The sequence below is a fragment of the Sapajus apella genome, unplaced genomic scaffold (genome assembly GCF_009761245.1).
Source record: "Sapajus apella isolate SASKATOON/1434 unplaced genomic scaffold, GSC_monkey_1.0 scaffold61, whole genome shotgun sequence".
NCBI lineage: Eukaryota > Metazoa > Chordata > Mammalia > Primates > Cebidae > Sapajus > Sapajus apella.
Window position 1 is genome coordinate 7,315,524 of NW_022437001.1, and position 13,748 is coordinate 7,329,271.

At 39.0% G+C, this 13,748-nt stretch overlaps 1 protein-coding gene and 1 pseudogene across 2 annotated transcripts in view; both read right to left on the bottom strand.

The window, feature by feature from the left end:
* CUNH4orf51 (chromosome unknown C4orf51 homolog) overlaps nt 1-13,748 on the bottom strand; it is a 68,202-nt gene that overhangs the window by 45,810 nt on the left and 8,644 nt on the right. The window contains exon 2 of the mRNA XM_032246464.1: nt 7,093-7,166. Within this exon, the coding sequence (XP_032102355.1) occupies nt 7,093-7,166 (74 nt within the window). The remainder of the gene's footprint in view (nt 1-7,092; nt 7,167-13,748) is intronic.
* Nucleotides 9,642-10,508, bottom strand: LOC116528987 (annotated as a pseudogene). Its single transcript, XR_004259320.1, has one exon. The product of XR_004259320.1 is annotated as a 40S ribosomal protein S4, X isoform-like (transcript).

Consider the following 13,748-nt stretch of genomic DNA (forward strand, 5'->3'; position numbering starts at 1 on the left):
GTTAGAAAGTCAAAGCATGTTGTAGATAGTCTGTGTGAGGCATAAAAAAGATTCATGAAAGGGAATTTATAAAAGAAATGTTATGCAATTTTAAAGGCTATTATGCCTACTAAATGCTTCATAAACTGCTACAATGACTTAACTGTACACCTTGTCTGCTTTAAAGCTAGGTAAAGCCTGGGGATATACAGAGTTAGCCATGCCCCCTGGCTATGCTGGAAAGAGTCAAGCCCTATCTGCACTTCTGTCTGATGTCCTTGTCAATTGTGTCTTTGACTGTGGCTGCCCTAAGACTTTTTGTCATCCACAGTCCAGTGTCTTGTTTTAATTGTCTTTAACAGATGGTTTTATACTCAGCTCTAACATTCTAACAGGTCCTCTTTTTTAATTTTTTTGAGACAGAGTCTTGTTCTGTCACCCAGACTGGAGCACAGTGGCACCATCTTGCCACCCCAGGTTAAAACAATTCTCCTGCTTCAGCCTCCTGAGCAGCTAGGACCACAGGCATGTGCCACCACAAAAGACTATATTTTTGGTATGTTTAGTAGAGACAGGGTTTCACTATCTTGACCAGGCTGGTCTCAAACTTCTGGCCTCAAGTGATCCACCTGCCTTGGCCTCCCAAAGTTCTGGGATTACAGACGTGAGCCACTGTACTTGGCCTAACAGGTGCTTTTAAATGCAGGTTTCAGATAACTTTGGAGATTCTGACATTAGAATAAAGAAGAAAACCCTTTCAGGACTCTATTAGAGAGCTGAAATGTTCATGAATATCAAGCAGAATAAGAGTTAGCTGCCTGGACTGAACTGATAGAAGATTGAAATAATCCTTTTATGACTTTTTGCTTGAAACATTGCTGATCCTTTGTATTTCAGAGCCAAGAAAACTTTTCTTTTGAGCTATTTATAGCTTTTAACAATTGAGTAAAATATATTCTTGTAAACAAAATTTGGAGCTCATTTTTTTCTCTCTACCTAATTTCTCCAGAATTTGGAAACTATTTGTGTTTTTAACTTATGGCAATATAGTTATTTGCATAAGTGCAATAAGAATCTGTTTTCAAGGGCCAGGCACAGTGGCTCACGCCTGTAATCCCAGCACTTTGGGAGGCCAAGGTGGGTAAATCACAAGGTCAGGAGTTCAAGACCAGCATGGCCAATACGGTGAAACTCTGTCTCTACTAAAAATACAAAAAATTAGCTGGGCATAATGGCAGGCGCCTGTAATCCCAGCTATTTGGGAGGCTGAAGCAGGAGAATTGCCTGAACCCAGGAGGCAGAGGTTGCAGTGAGCCAAGATTGTGTCACTGCACTCCAGCCTAGGCAACAGGGCAAGATTCCGTCTCAAAAAAAAAAACAAAACAAGAAAGAAAGAAAAAAAAGGAATCTGTTTTCTACAGGACACAATTTGACAAACTGGTTATTTTACCAAGGCTTTGACTAGAATGGCATGCTTTCCTTTAAGGAATCAAAATGAAATTATGAAGCCAATAAAAGCCCCTTCAGAAAACTGCCCTCATACCTTGGCTACATAGTCCCTGTATGGGGTTCCTGGTCTGTGGTAAGAAAGAATGTCACTTTCTAACAGGCCTAGAAGCCCCAAGTTACCTTGGGACCTCAAGAGGAGAGAACTCTTACCCAAGTCATACAGGTATTTGACGTTGCCAACCTAAGGCTTTAAAAAGGTCTCATCTGAAATTCCTTAAGGAACAAAGTTTCATTAAAGACAATTTTAAAAGGAGGCTGTATGGCAAATAATTATTCTCACTGTGCTTTATGCAAATAATCAGGCCAAGTATAATAAGACTTTATTTTGTGAACAAGTCGGTTCTATCATGATTTGTCTTTAATAAAACTGAGGACTGGACAGAAAAAAATTATGTTTCAAAAACTATGGTACAGCTATTATTAGATTCTAGTCTCATCAGTTGTTTTTGAATTTTTGTCTGCAATTTAGACTAACCCTTCTTATTCCTGTGAACCAACCAGTGATCTCTGGCTGCAACTCAGAAGGAACAAGATAGATGAGTAATGTAAAAATCTGGATCAACATTCTAATTCTGAGCACACATTGGAACCAGCTAACAACCCCATGCGCCCAAGTCTTAGCAGGCATAACTATAGCCATCAGCTACCCGAGCATATTGGCAGTCTCAGAATTGTTTGGAGTTATCATCACCCCCTTATTTTGGTTTGGTATTCTTCTAATTCTAATAACCCTATTTGTCTCCTTTTGTCTTCAGGCCATCACGTTCCAGATGATGTCACTGAGGGATGCGGTCCTCTCAATATTCAAAAGCCACCCTTCTACAGAGAACCCCTAGACGGCTCATCAGTGGGACACGACAGAGGCAAAAACCTGGCTGGATACTGCTTTCACCAACCCATGGAGCCAACTGTGCCCTGACAGCTAGCAAGAGGCCAAGGCCTGCAGAACAACCACTAAAACGCCTTTCTGTCCGCAGGAATCAGTTACAGAAGATTGACCTTCATCCATTTTCCTCAAAGAATTAGGGTGTTGGAGTCTTGAGGGGGGAAATGTTACAGTAGGTAGCTAGTCAGGCTTGAGCAGGGCAAGAGAGGGCCTAACCTCCAACCCTGCCACACACACACACCAAAAATTTTAGGCAACCATCAGGTGATGGTCAGGTGGTTGTTAACTGTCTCTCTAAAATAATAATTGGTCACAGCCAACACCAGGGAAAGTCAGTCTCCCAATAACTAGAAACACCTGAAACTGGTGATCAGCAGCATCCTAATAAGATCTCAGGAGTTGGGTGAATGGGCTCAAGCTTGCACATTAAGAGGCAACATTGTGGAGTTCAACTAGTATATGACCTTCTAGGGACATTTGACTGGTAAGGGAAGAATGCCTCAAATGAGCATATATACAACTCCAGTAAACACACTGTGCATGCTCTCCTCTCAAGTGCTAGCAGGCCACTGCACGTGCAGACAGCCCCTCCCAAAGGAAGAAACAGGGGAGAAGGGATGCAAGGCCTTGGAAGCATGCTAATGTATGAAACCTCAAGACAAAAGGTCAAACCGTGCACTTATCTCTCAAATCATCCACTTTACCCTCTTCCAAGGTGATCTCTCAAGTCACCTGCTTCACCCTCTTCCAAGTGTACATTACCTCCTCTCATTCCTGCTCTAAAGCTTTTTAATAAACTTTCACTCCTGATCTGAAACTTGCCTTAGCCTCTCCTTCTGCTTATGTCTGTCAGTCAAACTGTTTCTCCTCAGGAGGCAAGAATTGCGATTGCTGCAAACCTGTATGGATTTGCCACTAGTAACAAAACTTACAAAAATCAAAGACAGAGAATTTTGAAAGCAGCAAGAGAAAACATTTGTCCTAATTTCAAATTATATTAGAAAACTGTAGCAATCAAAAGAGCATGGCACTAGCATAAAAACAGATACATAGATCAATGAAAAAGAATAGAGAACCCAGAAATAAACCCATGCATATGCAGTTAGCTGATCTTCAACAAAAGCACCAAGATTACACAATAGGGAAAGAATAGTGAAGGAAATTAAAATACTTTATCCCAAAATACATTTCTTTGACATATTTTTAAATGGCTGCTTCTTGGCCAGCAGGCAAAAGTGGCCTTGTGAAGCTATTCTAAGTGGGGAAAATTTGCATCTGTAGAGGATCTCCATTAGTGAAGCCATCTCTACTTCCCTTCCTAAGCCTTCCCCCAGATCCAGGAGAGGTTGAGAGTCTGACGCCTTGATTATTTATTTAAAACCTTTTCCTCCACCTCTGGCAGATGAACTGACACCTTTAAAGATCTGAAAAGAAACATTTACTATCTATTCTCTCTGAGGGAGGCTTCATCTACATAAAAAGGCCACCTTTGCTAGTCAAGCCTCCTCATTTCTCTCTCTTTAAACCTGCCTTGCCGTTAAACCTGATTTGCCTGTTTCTAGACTTGCTTATAGTCTGCATTCTTTACTTCAGCCTCAGGATAATATACACATTTCTGTAACTCATTGGAAAGTTGGGCTTTTATTCTGAAGGCTCCTGTGGATGCATGCTAAATAAATTTTTATGCCTTTTCTCCTATAAATCAATCTGCCTAATGTCAGTGATTTTTAGCAAACCTTTAGGGGACCAAGAGCCTGTGGCTCCCACAGTAATTTTGTCAATAATGGGCTGAGAAAAATGAATATCGACATATAAAAGAAAGAAATTGTACACCCATCTTACAGTGTATGCAAAAATCAACTCAAAATAGATTAAAGAGTTAAAATAAAAAACTCCTAGAAAACATAGGGAGAAAGCTTTCTGACATTAGTCTTGGCAGTGCATTTTGGATATAACATCAACAGCAAAGTCAACTAAAGCAAAAATAAACAAATGGAACTATATCAAACAAAAACCTTCTACACAGGAACGGAAACAATCAACAAAATGAAAAGAAAACTGACAGAATAAGGGGAAATATTTGTAAACCATATCTCAGATAAGAAGTTAATATCCAAAATATGTAATGAACTTGTAAACCAAAAATAAAATTCTAAGCCCCACTACCTAACTGGTGGACCCTCCCCTCAGCCGAAGGCATTTCAAATTGTCCTAAAAAACTAGTTCAGGCCATGATGGGAAGTGGCTCAGACATGTCTCACAAACATCAACATAGAGACCTTAAGACTGATAGAACAGGCTTTTAAAATCTGATAAGAAACACCATCTATTCTCTCTGAAGCCTACCTGTAGGCTTCGTTTACATGATAAAGTCTTGGTCTCCACGTCCCTTTATCAAAACCCAGACAGTCCCTTCTATTTGATTCCCGGTCTTTAGATAAAAACTCTTTCAACCATTTGCTAATCAGAAAATCTTTAAATCTGCCTGTGACCTGGAAATCCCTGCTTTGAGTTGTCCCACCTTTCTGAATTGAGCCAATATACTTCTTACATGTATTGACCTATATCTTGTGTCTCCCTAACGTGTATAAAACCAAGCGGTACCCTAACCTTGGGCATATGTTGTCAGGATGTCCAGAGGCTGTTGTTCACAGAAGCATTCTTAACCTTGGCAAAATAAACTTTCTAAACTGATTGAGACCTGTCTCAAATACTTTTGGTTTACAAACTCATATAAATAAATAGCAGGAAAAAAAAACTGATTTAAAAAGGGGAAAATAACTTGAGACATTTTTCCAAATAACACAAACAAATGGCCAAGTATATAAGAAGTTTCTCAATTTCACTAATTTCAGGTAAACGCAAATCAAAACCACAACCACATATCACTTATAGCTGTTAGAACGGCTATTATCAAAAAGTCAAAAATAAGTGTTGGCAAAGATGTGTGAAAAGGAAGCCCTTAGGCACTGTTGATGAGGTTAATTGGAAGGTTTCTCAAAAAAATTAAAAATAGAATTACTATATGATCCAACAATCTCACTGATACATATGCAAAGGAAATAAAATCATGATCTTGAAGAGATACCTGCATTCTCATGTTCATTGCAGCATTATTCACAAGAGTCAAGATATAGAAACAACTTATGTGAGCATCAATAATGAATGGATAAAGAAAATGTGGTATATACATACAATGGAAAATTATTCAGCCTTAAAGAGAAGGACAAATTGGTCTATGTGACAACATAGATGTACCTAGAGAACATTATGCTAAGTGAAATAACTCAGCCACAGAAAGACAAAAACTGCCTAATTTTACTCATATGTGTAATCTAAAAAGTTGAAGTTACAGAAGCATAGAACAGTAGTTACCAGGAGGTGTGAGGTAAGATAAATGGGGATTTGTTGGTAAAAGAGTACAAGTTTTCAGTTATAAGATGAATAAATCTGCAGACCTTATGTACAGCATAGTGACTATGGTTAATTAAAATGTATACTTAAACTTTGCTTAGAAAGCCGGGTGCAGTGGCTCAAGCCTGTAATCCCAGCACTCTGGGAGGCCAAGTCGGGCAGATCTTGAGGTCAGGAGTTCAAGACCAGCCTTGCCAACATGGTGAAGTCCCATCTTTACTAAAAATACAAAAATTAGCCAGGCATGGTGGCAGGTGCCTATAATCTCAGGAACTTGGGAGGGTAAAGGACAAGAATCACCTGAACCTGGGTGGCAGATGTTGCAGTGAGCTGAGATCATACCACTGCACTCCAGCCTGGGTGACAGAGTGAGACTGTCTCAAAAAAAAAAAAGTTGCTAAGAGAGTAGATTTGTTTTTGTTTTTCTTTTATTTTTAGATGGAGTCCGCTCTGTCACCCAGTCTGGACTGCAGTGGCACGATCTCAGTTCACTGCAACCTCTGCCTCCTGGGTTCAAACAATTTTTCTGCCTCAGCCTCCTGAGTAGCTGGGATTACAGGCACCTGCCACCACACCTGACTAATTTTTGTATTGTTGGTAGAGATGGGGTTTCATCATGTTGTTCAGGCTGGTCTTGACCTCCTGACCTTAAGAGATCCACTCATCTCAGCCGCCCAAAGTGCTGGGATTACAGGCATGAACCACTGTGCCGGCCAAGAGAGTAGATTTTAATTGTTCTCAACACACGAAACACACACAGTAACTATGTGAGTTGATTGATATGCTAATTAGCTTGATTGTGATAATCATTTCCCAATGTATACATATAACAAAATATCATATTTTACACCTTAAATATATACAATTTTTTTTGTTTGTTGTTTTGGTTTTTTAGAGGCAGAGTCTCGCTCTGTCACCCAGGCTGGAGTGCAGTGGCACGATCTTGGCTCACTGCAACCTCCGCCTCCCAGGTTCAAGTGATTCTCATGCCTCAGCCTCCTGAATAGCTCAGATTACAGGCATGTGCTACCATGCCCAGCTAATTGTTGTGGGTTTTTTTGTATTTTTAGTAGAGACAAGGTTTCACCATGTTAGCCAGGCTAGTCTCGAACTCCTGACCTCAAGTGATCTGCCCACCTCAGCCTCCCAAAATGCTGGGATCATAGGCATGAGCCACAGCGCCTGGCCTACAATTTTTATTTGTCAATCATACCTCAGTAAAGCAAGAGAAAAAAAGAATCTCCAAGAAACACAGCAACTTTGACAAAAGGGTTGGGCCCAGAAATGGATCATATTGCACTTACTTTTGACATCTGTAGTCTCTTGGGTACCAGCCCAGCGGGGAAGACTACATGCAGAGCTATTTGGCAATGGCATCCTAAGGAGAGCAAATAGAAGAAACAAGTTACAAATTTATGGATTTATAAGTCACATGAAGCCTATGGATTACAGGGATTTCCATTCATCTTTTTTTTTTAACATTTATTTTAGGTTTGGGGACACATGTGAAGGTTTGTTATATAGACAAAGCTTGTGTCATGGGGGTTTGTTGTACAGATTACTTCATCACCCAGGTATTAAGCCTAGTACCCAATAGCAATTTTTTCTGCTTCTCTTTCTCCTTCCACCCTCCACTGTCCAGTAGACCCCAGTGCCTGTTGTTCCCTTCTTTGTGTCCATGTGTTCTCATCATTTAGCTCTCATGTATAAATGAGAACATGCAGTATTTAGTTTTCTGTTCCTGTATTAGTTTGCTAAGGATAATGGCCTCCAACTCCATCCATGTTCCTGTAAAAGACATGATCTTGTTCTCTCTTAGTATTCCATGATGCATATGTACCCCATTTTCTTTATTCAATCTGTCATTGATGGGCATTTAGGTTGATTCTGTGTCTTTGTTATTGTGAATAGTGCTACATTGAACATTTGCATATATGTGTCTTTAGAGCGGAATGATTTATATTTGGCAAAGATTTCATGACAAAGACAACAAAAGCAATCACAACAAAAGTCAAAGTTGACAAAGGGGATCTAGTTAAACTTAAGAGCTTCTGCACACCAAAGAAAACTATCAACAGAGCAAACAGACAATCTACAGAATGGGATAAAGTATTTGCAGACTATGCATCTGAGAAAGGTCTAATATCCAGCATCTATAAGGAACTTAAACAAATTTGCCAGAGAAAAACAAACAATCCCATGAAAAAGCGGGCAAGGGACATGAACAGACATTTTTCAAAAGAAGACGTGGCCAAAAGGCATATCAAAAAAAACTCATTATCACTGATCATTAGAGAAATGCAAATTAAAACCACAATGAGATACCATCTTACACTAGGCAGAATGGCTATTATTGGAAAAGTCACAAATAACAGATACTGGCAAGGTTGCAGAGAAAAGAGCACATTCGTACACTGTTGGCAGGAGGGTAAATTAGTTCAACCATAGTGGAAAGCAGTGTGACAATTTGTCAAAAAGCTAAAAACGGAACTACCATTCTACCCAGTGATCCCATTACTGGATATTTACTCAGAGAAATATGAATCATTCATGTTTTCATTTGGTTTCTTAAACATTTGTTTCTTCTCTTCCTCTCTCTCCATACTCCTAACGATAATCCCACAATCCCATTAAATAAACTAAAGTTGGACTCTATCATCTTTAGTGATTTGTTTGTTCTCTAGTTTGTCATAAAAGGGTAATATTTTCAACTTCTGTGCATGAAAACTCAAACGTTAAGTTCGTAATTATTTCAAAGGGATTTATGAGGGAGTTTCTCTAGGGAGTTGTTTTCAAAATAAGATAAGTGCTATGAATGAGATAAGAAAGATTACAGTAATTATGTTGGTGTCTGAAAAAAACTAAAAACTTAATATCAGTGGAGTAAATTGGGGACTCACAGATGCAGTGTGTATCTTTTGAAACACATCTGTATCCTAGTTTCCTTGAATCCAAATATGATACTCTAAGCAAGCAGAGACTGGGTGGCAAGAACAGATTATTTTGTACAGAATGAACAAAGTCATCAGTTTCTACAGTGCAACACGTAGTAGTAATTATTTTCCTCTGATTGAAGGAGGAGGGACCTCAAGCTTCAGGAACCTGTGACTGTGTGAGGGTAGAGTGGAATTGATGTCAGCCTAACTAGCCCTAAAATATTCCTACACATGTAATCAGCATACAAATCAGCCCTAATAATTCCTGAGACAGGGGTTGGTGGCCTACCCTGCACGTTCTTCTAACCTGCGGGTCTGAATTTAAAAGTGCAGATTTTTTAGCTCGACTCTTAGCAAGGATTCTTTAGTACATTTGGGGCAGATGGTTCTGATACAGGTGGCAAGTGGGCCAGTTTCTCGACTTCTACAGGAACAACTTCTTTGCTTGTTTTAATATATTTTGTCAGTAAACGTGATGGTTTGAGATGTTCCTTTTTTTTTCTTTAATTTTATATAAATAGAATTATATAGCATGTCATCTAGCTCAAAATGTACATTATATTTGTGAGATTATTGAGTGGAACCATAGTTTGTTCTTATTTATTGCTATATAGTATTCCATTGATGCTAACACCCCTGTTGACTCTTCTGTCAATGAATAGTACTTATTCTACATTTTGCCTGTTTTCGTTTTTTTAGCTATTATGCAAAGTACTGCTAAGAACATTATCATATATGTCTTTCCACATACATGTGAAAGTGCATTTCAGTTGGAGTAGAATTGCTAGGTCTAAGATATCCATAGAATTAACTGTAGAAAGTAAAACCAAACTTTTTCTAAACAGTGACATCAATGTACATTCCCATCAGCTGTATATGAGAGATCTTACTGTTAGACATCCTTACCAACACTTTTTTTTTTAATCATGCCACATGGTTTTTAATTATGCATAAAGATCTAACATATCACCCAGGGACCATTTCACGCACTGCTCTGTTTGGCTGCCAGTCTTTTGTCTCTCTCTTCAGCAATGGTGAGGCAGATACCCTTTCCTCAGGGAAGAGAAATCCATGGTTTGTTGCCCTTGCCAATAACAAAAATATTGGACAGTCAAGTGGCAAAGCTGTTGCCATTGGCATCTTTCATGTGAACCACATCAAAAGATCCAGGGTGCCTCTCTCTGTTGGTAATCACACCAATTCTTCCCAGGTTAGCACCCCCAGTCACCATACACAGGTTACCAGTGTCAAACTTGATGAAATCAGTAATTTTGCCAGTCTCCAAATCAATCTGAATGGGATCATTCACCTTGATGAGGGGATCAGGGTGGCAGATGGTGTGAGCATCATGAGTCACAGATGAGGGATTCCTTTTGTGCCCACAAAGATTTTTCGTACTTTGCACAATTTGTACTTGGCCTCCTCAGGTGTAATACGATGTACAGCAAAGTGACCCTTGGTGTCATAGATCAGACGGAAATTCTCTCCCGTCTTGTCAATGCTGATGACATCCATGAAACCAGCAGGGTAGGAACCTTGCCATCCACCTTAATGAACAGCTGCATGCAAATCTTCTTTACTTCATTTCCTGTCAGGGCATACTTAAGTCTGTTCCATAGGAAAATGATGAAGGGGAAACACTCTCTCAACTTGTGTGGACTGGTGGATGGACGAGGAGCAAACACACCGATCAATTTATCCAGCATCCAATGCTTTGGAGCTGCCACCCGCTTCAGATGCTTCTTGGGACCACGAGCCATGGCTATGTTAGGCAAGGAAAGAACCCTTACCAACACTTAGTAGGCTTTTTTTTTTTTTTTTTTAGACTCGAGGAGTACATGTGCAGGTTTGTTGCATGAATATATTGTGTGATGCTGAAGTTTAGGCTTATACTGAACCTGTCACCCAAATAGTGAACTTAGTACCCAAGAGGTAGTTTTCAACCTTTGCTCCCTTCCCTCTCTGACCTTTTGGATTCCTCAGTGTCTACTGTTCCATTTTTATGTCCATGTGTACCCACTGTTTAGCTCCCACTTATAAGTGAGAACATGCTATGTTTGATTTTCGATTTCTGCATTAATTCATTTACCAGCTGCATCCATGTTGCTGCAAAGGACATTATTTCATTCTTTTTCATGGCTATGTAGTATTCCATGGTGTATACACACCACATTTTCTTTATCCAATCCACCATTGATGAGCACCTAGGTTTATTCTATGTCTTTGCTATGGTGAATAGCGTTGCAATGAACATATGAGCACAGGTGTCTTTTTGGTGAAATGATTTACTTTCCTTTGGATATATATTCAGTAATGGGATTGCTGGGTCGATGGTAGTTCTATATTTAGTTCTTTGAGAAATCTCCAAACTACTTTCCACAGGAGCTGAACTAATTTACATTCCCACCAACAGTGTATAAATGTTCCCTTTTCTCTGTAACCTCATCAACATCTGTTATTTTTTTATTTTTTATTAATAGCCATTCTGATTGATGTGAGATGGTATCTCATTGTGGTTTTTCTTTGCATTTCTCTGATGATTAGTGATGCTGAGCATTTTTTCATATGTTTGTTGGCCACTTGTTGTGTCTTCTCTTGAGAAGTGTCTATTCATGTCCTTTGTGCAATTTTTTTTTTTTTTTTTTCTTTTTTTTTTTTAAACGGGGTTTTCGCTCTTTTTACCCAGGCTGGAGTGCAATGGCGCGATCTCGGCTCACCGCAACCTCCGCCTCCTGGGTTCAGGCAATTCTCCTGCCTCAGCCTCCTGAGTAGCTGGGACTACAGGCGTGCGCCACCATGCCCAGCTAATTTTTGTATTTTTAGTAGAGACGGGGTTTCACCATGTTGACCGGGATGGTCTCGACCTCTTGACCTCGTGATCCACCCGCCTCAGCCTCCCAAAGTGCTGGGATTACAGGCTTGAGCCACCACGCCCGGCCTGTGCAATTGTTTTTTAATACAAAGTCTCACTCTGTCGCCGAGGCTGGAGTGCAGTGGCATGATCATAGTTCGCAGCAATCTTCCCATCTCAGCCTCTTGAGTAGCTGGGATCACAGACACATGCCACCACACCTGGCTAATTCTTTTTTTTTGGAGAGATGGGGTCTCCCTATGGTCCCAGGTTGGTCTCAAACTCAGGGGACAAGCAATCCTCTTCCTTCCTCGGCCTCTCAAAGTACTGGGGTTACAGATGTGAGCCACCACACCTGGCTCTTTGTGGACTTTTTGAAGGAGTTATTTAGTTTTTGTTTGTTGATTTAAATTGCTTATAGATTCTGGATAGTAGTCCTTTGTTGGATGCAAAATTTGAAAATATTTTCTCCCATTCTGTGGGTTATCTATTTACTCTATTGATAGTTTCTTTTGCTATGCAGAAGCTTTGGTTTAATTAGGTCCCAATTGTCAGGGTTTTTTTTGTTGTGTTTGCTTTTCAGAACTTAGTCATAAATTCTTTGCCTACGCCAATGTCCAGAAGAGTTACGTTACCTAGGTGTTTTCTTTTAGAATTTTTTTTTTTTTTTTTTTTTTTTTTTGAGATAGAGTTTCTCTCTTGTTGCCTAAGCTGAAGTGCAATGGTGCAATCTTGGCTCACTGCAAACTCCACCTCCCAGGTTCAAGTGATTCTCCTGCTTCAGCTTCCCATGTACCTGGGATTACAGGCGTGCACCACCATGCCTGGCTAATGTTTTTTTATTTTTAGTAGAAATGGGGTTTCCCATGTTAGCCAGGTTGGTCTCAAACTCCTGAATTCTGGTAATTCACTCACCTCCACCTCCCAAGGTGCTAGGATTATAGGTGTGAGCCACCGTGCCCAGCATCTTCTAGGGTTTTTATAGTTTGATGTCTTACATTTAAGTCGTTAATCTATCTTGAGTTAATTTTTTATATGGTGAAAGGTAGGGGTCTAGTTTTATGTTTCTGCATATAGTTAGCCAGTTTTCCCAGCACCGTTTATTGAATAGTGTGTCCTTTCCCCATTTTTATTTTTGTCGACCTTTTCGAAGATCAGCTGGCTGTAGTGTGTGGCTTTATTTCTGGGTTCTTTATTCTGTGCCATTGGTCTATGTCAACACTTAAAATTAATGGTTTTTTAAATTTCAACTTTTCTGGAGGGTATTTAGCATAAGCTCTTTGTGGTTTTAATTTGTGTTTTATGATTGTTAATGTGGTTGAGCACCTTTGGTATGTTTATTGGTTATTGGTTATTTGGATATCTTGTTTTATTAATTTAATTTTGAAGTCTCCTTCCTATTTTTCTAGTGGGTTGTGTTTTTTTTTTTTTTTGGTACTAATTTGTAAGAGTTCTTAAAAATTCATGTATATATATATATATATATATATACACACACATAGATGTATATAGGTACATATATCGCTCATAGATGCAAGCCCTTTGTCAGCCACTAAGATGAAAATATATTCTTCTCTATGGCTTGTCTTTTTATATACCCTTAATATTGTATTTGATTGAATAGAACTACTTAATTTTAAGGCATTTCAAAATTTACCTAACTTTGTCCTTGTGGTTAGTGCTTTTTGTGTTTTGTTTAAGAAATCTTTGCCAACCTTGAAATCATCAAGATATTCTCCATATTGTCATCTAATGATTTTTCATTGATTTGCCTTTTATACTTTGATATTTAATTCATCTGAATTAATCTACCTGGAATTAAAAACATAGCCTTTCTTTGCTGTTCTGCTTTTTTCTAAAATTGAATCAAGTACTTGTATATGCATGGGTCTGTTTCTGGGCTCTTTATTTTGTTCCACTGGTCTTTGTTTATTCTTGTTTCATAAAAACATCCTACCTTAGGCACTCACTTTTTTTTTTTTTTTTTTTTTAGCGTGTCTTAGCTATTTCCTGGCTCTTTGTAGTTTTACATAAATTTTAGAATCATTGTGTCAAGCTCTACAAAAACACCTATTGGAACTGTATAAAATCTATAAATCAATTTGGAAAGAACTGACATTTTTACAATATTCTTGCATTAGCCCATTTTCACACTGCTATAAAGATACTACCT